Source organism: Polistes canadensis, unplaced genomic scaffold (genome assembly GCF_001313835.1).
Source record: "Polistes canadensis isolate GaletaPanama2010 unplaced genomic scaffold, ASM131383v1 scaffold_22, whole genome shotgun sequence".
Taxonomy (NCBI): domain Eukaryota; kingdom Metazoa; phylum Arthropoda; class Insecta; order Hymenoptera; family Vespidae; genus Polistes; species Polistes canadensis.
In genome coordinates, this window is record NW_014569569.1 from 279,067 (window position 1) to 290,464 (window position 11,398).

General features: G+C 29.1%; 2 protein-coding genes across 2 annotated transcripts in view; both read right to left on the reverse strand.

The window, feature by feature from the left end:
- LOC106794028 (facilitated trehalose transporter Tret1-like) overlaps positions 1 to 4,445 on the reverse strand; it is a 4,890-nt gene extending 445 nt beyond the window's left edge. Inside the window, exons 1-2 of the mRNA XM_014761412.1 lie at positions 4,382 to 4,445; positions 2,821 to 4,157 (exon numbers count right to left, since the gene is read on the reverse strand). Of these exons, the coding sequence (XP_014616898.1) occupies positions 2,821 to 4,157; positions 4,382 to 4,445 (1,401 nt within the window). The remainder of the gene's footprint in view (positions 1 to 2,820; positions 4,158 to 4,381) is intronic.
- Positions 4,446 to 6,442: 1,997 nt separating this feature from the next.
- LOC106794029 (facilitated trehalose transporter Tret1-like) lies at positions 6,443 to 8,332 on the reverse strand. Its single transcript, XM_014761413.1, has 3 exons — positions 8,014 to 8,332; positions 7,159 to 7,704; positions 6,443 to 7,034 (listed from the first exon to the last, which is right to left on the reverse strand). Exons 1-3 carry the CDS (start codon positions 8,321 to 8,323, stop codon positions 6,484 to 6,486), a joined length of 1,407 nt encoding a protein of 468 aa, XP_014616899.1. The 5' UTR covers positions 8,324 to 8,332; the 3' UTR covers positions 6,443 to 6,483.
- Between the last annotated feature and the right edge of the window lie 3,066 nt (positions 8,333 to 11,398).

Here is an 11,398-nt window from a genome sequence, read left to right on the forward strand (position 1 = left end):
TATATATTATTATAATATATTTAATTAATTAATTAAAATTTAATTTAATTTTTTATTTTAGTAAAAATCAACTGATTAATAAGCTATTGGTTGGCGACAAAAATAGTCTATTTATAGGCTAACGGTCAGTAACGTGTTAATAAACCTATTTTGCAACAGTAAACACGCAGAGAAATAATCAGTTATTACGATGGAATAATTTTGTCGAGATTTTTCTACACGTTTCCCGCATTGAACTTATTAACGATGTTGACTTGCTTATTTACTCGGATATTACGGTATTTAATACGTACCGATAAAACATTTTCTGTGTTATACGTTATTTTATTTTTAGAGAGAAAGTGTAGGTATACATATTCTTTCTTAATACTTTAAGTACATATTATTCCTGTGCTGTTTTATGCGTTTTTCTCTTATTTCCTTTCCTGTTATTTTCTAACTGCGTTGGCGTAAACCTCGAATATATTTTCGTAGGTATTATTCTGATTTTTCTCTTTAATTTTCTTTACTTTTATTTTTCTAACTAACTTTATTACCACCCGGTGGTCATTTTAGATCGTTCATCGTCAGCGAAATTACCGATATAATATCATCATTAGATAAATGATCTTTTTATCGTAATTTTCGATTATTATTTATAATAGCAATATTTGCAAATCCGATGATATCGATATGTAATATAAATATAGAAAATGTTCTATATTATATCGATTAATAAAATACATTGTAAATATTAACATATAAATATTAAACAAGTATAAAATATAATTCATCAAAATTTGATAATAATTAATTAATCATTATCTATCATTTATTTCGCGAAATATTTATTATTAATTAAATTCCCGAGATTTGTGTTATTAAATATATCGAAAACGCATAGATTTAAATATTTATTTCTAAAGTAGGATCCATAACATTATTTCTCTCTTTCTATATCTTTCTCTCTGATCTTTTTCTTTGCTTTCTTCTTTTTGTTCCTCTTTCCGATACGTGGATTGAAAAAATGAGTAGAAAAAAAATATCGGATTGATTTCTCATAGATGAACGAGTTAAAACACGGTCTTTGAATTTTGTCCACGTACCGACACATGTTCTTTGGACTTTTGGCATCATCCAGAGAAAAATATGCGATGGGAACGGATTCATTAATTTAATTAAACGCCCAACGAAGAAGCAGAAGCAACGTTGCTTTCTACTTATTACATCGCCGGATGTTGCATAAAAAGGCACACGAGTTTTAATTAAACTTTACACACGACCCCACCTTCGCACATAGTCACACACACACATAGAGAAAGAGAGAGAGAGAAAGAGAGAGAGAGAAAGAGAGAGATACACAAATATTCTTACACGTATATGTATAGCACATATATACATACGTATGAAAAGGACAGATACAGTAGGAACACAATGAAAATTCTACATACCATAATTTCGTCCTACTGCATTAGGTTAGAACTTTAACAACTTAATAATGCCAGATTTTCTCTTGACCTCTAAACGTTTATCATGATTTCGAAAAGCATGCTTGACGTATAATTTCACATCGGATTAAATGTATTTTCGATAAATTTTGACGTGTTGATAAAACTAGAAGAATATTATTAGTCTGACACAACTCTCTCCCAATGCCGTGAACTCGAAAATTCGCTTCATTTCGTATAATGTCATCGGCCTGAAATGACATTTATTAGCTACCTTTTCTCTCCAATTTCGAATTACATAGTATATATACATTATACATTTACACATACATATATGCACCACACATATCTCTATATGTATATATATATATATACATATATATATATATATATATAGGTAACAATAAATTGTCTTCTTTATTTTACGATTGGAGAATGAATGGATATTCGATCGGGTTAATATTCTACAAATGAATAATTTCCTTTCTAATTTATAGAATCGTCATTTATACAAGAGAAAACAAAAACAAAAATTAAAATAAAATAAAAAAAACGTACAATTATATGGGATTAATTTTCTACATAATTATTTGTGCGATATCGATTTAAATGTATTTAATGCAACAACAAAAAACTATACTATTGTGAATATATTTCTGTACAATGATAAGATAAAATATGTTCACGTGTATATATGTTTGTGTGTGAATGAGTAAAGCGATAAGAAACAAGTTGAAGGATAAATAACGATCATTAAAATAGATAATATCAAGGAAATGAAAAAGAAAGAAAGTAGAAAGGTGTTAGTGGTGGCTATTGATTCTCATGGGGTTCATTCGCCTTGATAAAAGGGGTCATCGGCAATGACCTGTGCAAGATAAGGTAGTGTCCAATTTCCACGGTGCCACTGTGTGGTCCTCTAGCTATGTTACATTTAATACTGTCAACGAGCGTGTAGTTGAAATATTACCTTGTAAAATATGAAACTGGCCGAGTTCCATCCCGACATTACGCAGCTTTACGTCATCGCTAAGAGAAATAGTTCTATACATACATACAACGTTTATAAATTATAAGAAGAAAGTGTTCTCTTAGAATGAGAGAAAGATACAATTATTATTATTATTATTATTATTACTTATTTTTTATCGTACATTTAATTATTTTCTATAACAATTACATATCATATGTGTGTTTCGTAATAATTATGACTAGTTTATTATACATATATACACATTTAAATATATACATAGTATCAAATATATAGAATCGTTCAATAAATAATAATTAATATATGTAAATCAATCTCAGCACACATTGAGAGTATTATAGACACATACGTCGCATAGATTGTTATTAATTGTTTTTAAATGATGGTTAATTCATTTTTTACATTGATTTTCTTTTCTCCTTTCAATCTTTTACTCATCAATTCATCTTGAATTTCTTGCAACGTTTTCCCTTTAGTTTCCGGCAAAAAGATCATCGTAATTGGTATCACAGTAATTACTATTATCGCGTACATCCAATAAGTAAACTTTTCGGTGATCAAATCTACGAAGACTTGATAAGTCGAGGATGATATAAATGCAAATATGGCTGCATTGATACTGCAAATACTCGCGGCTACGCATTTTATATCAGGTGGAAAAATTTCGCCTACTATAGCACTAGGTACAGGTAATAATCCAGCGAATACAGCGATTTGAAACAAACTAAAGGCAGCTATTGGTATCCATTGGATTTTACTTGGATCAATATTTGATTCCAAAAGTTCAAAATGTACTCCCAATGCTGTCAATGATATCGCAATTATCAAACTTGAGACATACAATAGAAATTTTCTTCCATAATAATCGATCAGTCTTATCGATAACAAACAACCGAATATACCAAATATCGCAATTATTATAACGATTAATGATGGCTTGATCACAGTCACTTTAGCACTTTTCAATATAATTTCCATATAAAACACTAAGGAATTGATACCGCAGGATTGAGTGTAGAAAAATAAAACGTTGGTTATTATCAAAGCTTTCCTCATTTGTGGTATCTTAAACTTTTGAAGGGTTTGCCATGTAGACTCGCTGTAGGAAGATTCGATAAATTGTTTCAAATTAGAATATTCTACGTCGGCGTTACAATTACGGTGATACCATAGAATCGAGTTTTTAACTTTGTCAAAGTACTTTTTTTGCATCAAATGATGAGGAGTGTCCGGTAACCAAATAAATAATAGCATTAGAATAGTACTAAAAATTAGATTAATGGCGGACGATAATATCAATGATAAATAAGTACCCATAGTAGAGATTAACAAAAAACCACATGACATACCGGTCATACCAACTAATACCAATGCACCTCGTATATTCGAATCGGCAATTTCACCTAAATACAGGGAGAAACAAGTATAACACATTCCCAAATAGAATCCACCGAAAAATCTTGCCAAATATAACCAAATGACGTTATCAGCTACTATTATAAAAATCCAACACAATGATATGGGTACACTACAAAATAATATTGTTTTTCTACTGCCTAGGTATGTAACAAAAACTGCACCAAGAATTCCACCAATTATTCGTCCAACGTTCAAAAACGAAACGATCATAGATGCTTCTTGCGTTGTTATCAATATGATCGATTCATTTGATAATAATTGTGCTACGTAGGGGGATGACCATCCTGCCACTAATCCTATTTGCATTAATTGAAGACCAACTGGAACAAAAATAAATGAAGAAACAAATAAATTATAAGAGATTGATGAACTGATTAAAACGTTTCACCTAATTCCAGATAATTAATTATTTGAATTAAAATTGCTAAGGGAAAGGAAGAAAAAAAAAGAGAAATAAAAAGAGAAAATGTATAAGCACAAAAATTTGTAAGAAAATAATAGTATTGTTTTTTAATTTAAATTAATGTAATTTAATTTAATTTACCACCAATGCCAGCAATCCATTGAGGCCATGTAACATTATTTTCCACATTTTCCTTTGTGCCCATGTTTATAATCGTGTTCTTAAGTGTCAGAGCTCTTTCCCGTACAACTGTCGTTTAAATAGTGTAGAGCGTTGAATTCTTTCGATTGAAAACCTGAGTTATTCGTGTTAATATTTTCCCCCACTTTAATGTGATAAATTACATCTTGAATGATAAATTTGTTTAGTATTAACTGTTCACAATCGAATATCTAATAATATTTTATGATTTGTTAGTTTTGATACGATAATAATTGTTAATTTAGATGAATGCGTTAAAAATATATTGTATATATGTATCATTTTTTGTTCAAGACTACATAATAATACGTTTAACGTTAAATCTTACGCACTCATTGTAAGATAATCTATTAGTGTTTAAATTCGTGATTTATTAAATAAGATTAATAATTATCGGAATTACGTGTTATATTATCGATAACGTATAACGATACGATTATTTCTAAATATATAATTTCTTTATACTCGGAAATACATATATATATGTGAACGTAAGTATGTTGCGTAACGTATTTATAAGAGTTTCATTTAATCTTTCAAAAAGCACTTATATTTTTCCGTATCAAAGATGCATCATTAATTTTTTTTTTTCGGAAAAACACTTCTTTAAGGTCTATCATCCAATTATCAAAAATTTGAGTTAATTGTGATGATCTATTTATCATTTTATTGAAAACATATTTTTTTATTTTTTTGAAATTAAACAGAACTATTTGCCACATGTATTGAAGAAATTTTGTAATATTTTTTATTTGATGTACTTGTATATACTGATATTTTGACTCAAATCTAATAGCCTTAGACTTAAACTTTATCCAAGTAGAATATTTCTATTATTACAATTAATTTTAAATAATTATACTAATATATATATAGCTTATTGTATTCGTCTTAATGCTATTGGCAAGAGATTATATTGTATTAAAAATAAAAATAATATAAAAAACTTCATATAGCAATTAAATAATACTTTTTTTTTTAATTAATGATAAGTATAATTTATACTGATAAAAAACATTCTGATAAATTTTATGTATTTTAAAATTATTCATTACGTAAAACGAATGAACTATTATAGAATTTATTATTATTTTTGATATATACCACTTACTTGCTTAATTATGTATTCGAGTGTGAAAAACATTTGACGTGGTTTGGCTTTGGACAATTAATTATTTTGGAAAATTACGGGTAGTTAAATGGAAAAAACTTGTTTTCGATATTTGCTAATATGTTTTATCAACAGTTCTGACATAATTACCTAAACTTTATTAAAAATGTTCTAAAGAAAATCTAATTGGATATGTATTGATTGAAACAAATATTTTATTTATTTATATATGCGTAATGTTCAAAATTACTATATGTCATAAAATTATAAAAGCCTCTTATCAGAAATTGTTATCCACGTTTCATCATCTTTGTTAGATATAAATGTTTACTTTTAAAAAGACAATAGTCATTCATTAGCGTGATCTTCTCTTTCGTCTGATGAAAATTGTTGGTAACATTAATGTATAGTTTAATATAATTTTACTTTAATGAGTTTGCACAAGTGGTTCAATCATTCGTGATAAGATACTTATTGATATTGAAGGAAAACAAATTTTTTTCAGGAGTAAATTGGAAATTTTCGAACCTCAACAAATGAAAATTAGTATTTATATATATATATATATATATATAGAAATGTATAATCATTTAGATATTATATGATAATATATTTATTATTGTCGAAAGTGGACAATTGTTTTTTTTTAAATGCATATATTATATCATTGCATATATTTATTTTACATATTTTATACAGAATAAAGATATACATATCAGTTTACTCTATACACGTTATAACAGAATACAAAAAAAGAAAAATAAAGTATTTACATTATTCGAGAATACAAAAGGTAGGAAAAAGAAAAGAAAAAGAAAAAGATGTCGAAATTGGATATATCGGTAAAATATTTTATTTAATTTGTACTCTTTCCTCTGAATGTGCGTGTGCGGTTGTTTGATTTCTTCTATCAACGTGACAGTTTCTTATCTCAAGCAATACTTGAATTTCCTGTTTGCAAAAGATCGTAATTTAAAGACGGTATGAGAGGTGGCAATAAAAACTTAGAGATAAAATTCAGTTTCAGTATGCGATATACTTTCAATGTCTTTCCCTTTGTCTCGGGTACGTAGAAGATAGAATAGAAAATAGAAAAGACCATTATACTCGCGTACATCCAGAAGACGTATTGCTCCGTCACTAGATCCACCAATGGTTGAAATGTTTTACTAGAGATGAAAGCAAAACATGCTGATACAAAACTGCCGATAAAACCTGCTATGGTTTTTAGAGTTATTGGAAAAAGTTCGCCAAGTAGTAGACTCGGTACAGGAATTAAACCAATGCAAAACATCGAGAATATTAATAAAGATAGTATTGGCAACGGTTGAATGATTTCAGAATCGTAACCAGATTTTAATAAATAGAAATGTATTCCTAACATAATCATACTGATAGCGACGCTGACACTCGAAACGGTTAAAAGAAATTTTCTTCCATAACGATCGATAGCGTAAATACTTATCCAGCCATAAATTATACCTACAATGAAATATTTAAATATGAACATATTTCTTTTTTTTTTTCTTTTCTTTTCTCTCTTATTTGTCTTTCTAATCGATTGAAATAATAAGATAAAAAAGAAGACATAATTAAGGAAAGGTACCGCTTATGCTAACGATTATCACTACGGTTGACGGTGATATAAACGTGACTTTGGCGTTACGAACGATAATTTCCATATAAAAAATCATAGAATTGAGTCCGCTGAATTGCATAAAAAAGAAGAGTATCACGATGATAAGAAATGCGCGTCGATTTTTTGGTTCGGCCATTAATTTGAGTCTTCCTCGAAATGTTACGACTTCCGAATCCTTGATAAACATCTCGATCTCGTTCATTTCATCTATTATGTCTGATTTTCTATGATAAAAACGAATAGACTTTGCCGCATTCTCCATGGAATTACGTCGTATCAAGTAGTATGGTGATTTGGGTAGACATGGGAACGTTAGAACGTAAACCGAAGTCACCAGGAGGCTAATGACACCAAACCACTTGCTCGACATCTGGGGACCCATTATGTTTCCAATCAGAGTGCCAATGGGTAGACCATTAATCACTAGACCGACTAAGGCACCACGTATATGTGCTGCTGATATTTCACCAATGAACATTGGGAAACAACTAAGGAACATACCCAAGGACGTACCTGTTATTAATGAAAAAAGATATATAGAGAATTGTCAGGTTGTTTTCAAGAGTTCTTAATTATGGGTACTTCATTTTTAAATATATTTTTTTAATCAGTATTTTTTCAATATTAATAATAAATTAGGTCCAATATATTACACTGATTAATTAAAGAATAATAAAATATTAATATGTAATATCTCTATATCAATTTTTAAATACTATATCTATTTGTAAATACTGTTAACATTTATTTCACAAAATATTAATAGACAAATATTATTCTAAATAAAAATATCCGTTAGGAAATATATAGAAAAATTTGTACCGGCAAAAATTCTGAAAAGGTAAAGCCATGGGGCCGATGTCGCACATATTACGCAAATCCAACTGATTATCAATGGGAATCCTGCAAGTACTAGAGATATTTTACTACCAAGGTATTCCGCAGCTAGTGAACCACAAATTGCACCGAGTAGTCGTCCCAATGGTAACAATGAAGCCACCCAAGATGCCTCGGTCTCAGTTATTGAAATGCTCGATTCCTTCCTCGTGAATTTGGCCAAGTACGGGGATGTCCAGCCAGCTACCAGACCTAAGCTCATGGCCAGTATGGTCACTGCGATGGGATTTGACATTTCTCGGTATCGAAGTTGTTAATGTGCTAACGACAGACTTGCCAACACATTTTCAATGAATTCAATTGATTTTAACTAACCGGTTACACTTGCCACCCACTGAGGCCACAAATCAAATGCATTCACCACTCTTCTTCGCAACATTTTCTCATTTACAACGATATTTTCGTTTGTTTAAAATCATTTTATTAAATATACATTACAGGATCTCTCGATTATTCTCCATATTGTCATATGTCGCAATTATACGCTCATGTACGCGTATATCGATAATAAATATATTAATAATCTCGTTAATGTGTTTTATTTTATTTTTTGTTTTTGTTCACAGTTGGCCGTGATAATCGTAGATAATTTTTCAATCGGGTGTATAATTATTACCAATATACTTTTTCCTTGGAAATATTATTATTTTATAAAAGGTACCTTAATAATATAATATTTCAGTGTCGCGTTATTTTTTTTTACAAATTTTTATTATTTTTATTTATTACAAGGGGGGTACAATTTTGTACTTAATCATGCGGATTAAAATTTGTATATGATATATTATAAAATCTATTTAAATATAATTGTAATAGAGAAAATATATATTTATTATGATACTCTCTTATTATTTTAAAATAGATTTTTATTATTATTAAATAAATAAATATATAGACATATCGATACTTTACTTTAGAACATTCAATTGTAGAACTCGAACACTTCTGTATTTGCCCATTGAAATGGAAAGTTAATTTTCTGTTTGAATCAATTCACTTCGTATTGCCGAAGAGAAATATTTACATTATATATAAGTTCTGTCTTTTCATTCTCTACCATACTATCTGATTCTTCTTATTCAAATATCTAACGTGTAGCATCCAGGTTGAAAGTATCATAACTGTGCAAATAACATTTCCAACTTTGCAAATGATTTTATTTTGTTTTCGTACTAAACAGAAAAAGAACAAAATAAAAATTCAAAAAATGCAAGTTAAATATTAGCCAAAATTTTTTGTATTTAATTATTTTTTCTTTACTGTTCGGTTGATACGGGGGTAGAAGGGGAGGGGATTGTTAAAAAAGTTACGCGAAAGGAAACATTTATCGATTATAATTGAAATTATGTGATAATTTATCAGTGATAAATTAACGTCTATCAGTAGTAGGTATCCAATGGTTGTACTCGATAATAAGCATGCCTCGTCAAATTCAATTATACGATTCCCGAGGGTATGTAACCCAATTTGCACGTCATCAAGCCGACGATGAAACTAGTTCGAAGACCTCGGGTGTAAACTGACCACGTATATCAAATATTGAAGTTTCAGGATTGCACAGGATTGTCCCGAGGGATAGCGAATAACCGTTCAAAGTTCGCTGAGAGATTGAAAGACTATATATACATATGTGTGTGTATACTTACGTCTATGCGTATGGTTACGTCTTCGTATATGCATGAGTATCTGTATAAGTATTAGTATACGTATGTGTATGCATATGCATATAAGTACGTGTATCGTATGCTTATACTTGTGTAAGCATATATGTGTTTAAATGTATATGATATGTATGTATGCGTGGGTGTGGGTGTGGGTGGGAGAGAGAGAGAGAGAAATAGATAGAGAAAAAGAAATAGTGTGCGAGTATCAAGACTTTTTGTCTGTATTTTTCTATCGATAAAGTCACGTTGCACTTTCGAGTGTTTTTCTATTTCTGATTTTTGTCCATTTGTTTTTTAGATTTTCATCTTATTTATTTAAATTTATACGCGCTGAATTGTAGCCGTGCTCTAGGACGTTTCAACGCGAGACGAGTTTGCGATGGAATTAAACGATAAAGGATGAAATAAAAATTCTCACGATCGTTTCGTAGAAACTCGTTCGCTCTGAGAAATGGATGATGTAAAAAGCTTTTTTGCTTCTGGACTTTTCAGAACTGGTATCACTCGTCTTATCACTTTCTTCTCGCGTGAAAGTGTTCTTAAAAAATGGGAAAAAAATACGAAAGGAAAATGATGTATAGGTTTTCTTTTTCATTTTGTAAGTTTGTATACTCTTATACATATATCAATAAAATCGCGTTATCATTTATCTGAGATTTTCTATTCATCTTGCAATTAAATCGAAATTTAATTAATATAAAAAGGAAGGAATTATCGAGAGATGTTTCTTTTTTTTTTTTATGACACATAGATAACACAATCGTTTGTATTTATTTATTCGGTAATTAGTAAAATAAATGGTTAATCTAGTAATCTAAAAAATCGATTTACTGAATTATTATATTAGAGTGATTAAAGAAAATAGATATAAATAAATATAAGTATATACTTAAGTGTGTGATCTTAAAGTTACATTGCAATATAGAGTCGTTAAAGAATGAAATATGAAAGTCGAGGGGGCAAGGAAAATACTCGTACAATATTTTAACTCCAAAATATTACCTATAAAATTCGATAGTGATCTTCTTCTTCCTCTTAGATCTATGAACGTGATAGAAGAAGAAGAAAGAAGAAGAAGATAGTACTCTCTCTTGAATCTTCAAAGAATTATTTTCCTTTAGAGAACGATAAAATATATTCTTCGGGATGTTAAGTGCTGAAAAATGACGAAACGCTAACGTTCAACGATAGTTACCTTTTTCATTTTATTTTATTTTATTATTATTATTATTATTATTATTATTATTATTATTATTATATTCTTTTGTTTTCTTTTCTTTCTCATTTTATTTTTCTATTTACGTTTTGTCTTATTCATTTTCTGACAACGACAAACAAAATGTGGGTATATAAAAGAGTAACAGAAGTTTCTGTATGTATAGTGGTTAGTTTCATTTCGTCGCCTAAAACATAAATTATAAATAAAGTGAGAGAGAAAGAGAAAGAAAAATAAAAAGATAGACAGGATGATTGTGGTTACAGTGACGGATTAAAATCGATGGTGAAAATAAGATAGAATAAAACATGGATATACAGCTATTTCTTACTTTTCTCTCGAAATCTTCTTTCTGTCTCTTTCTTTCACTATTTTCTTGTCTACTTTTCTCTTTCTCGTCTAAAATATGCGTCTCAACGTGATTTCCTTC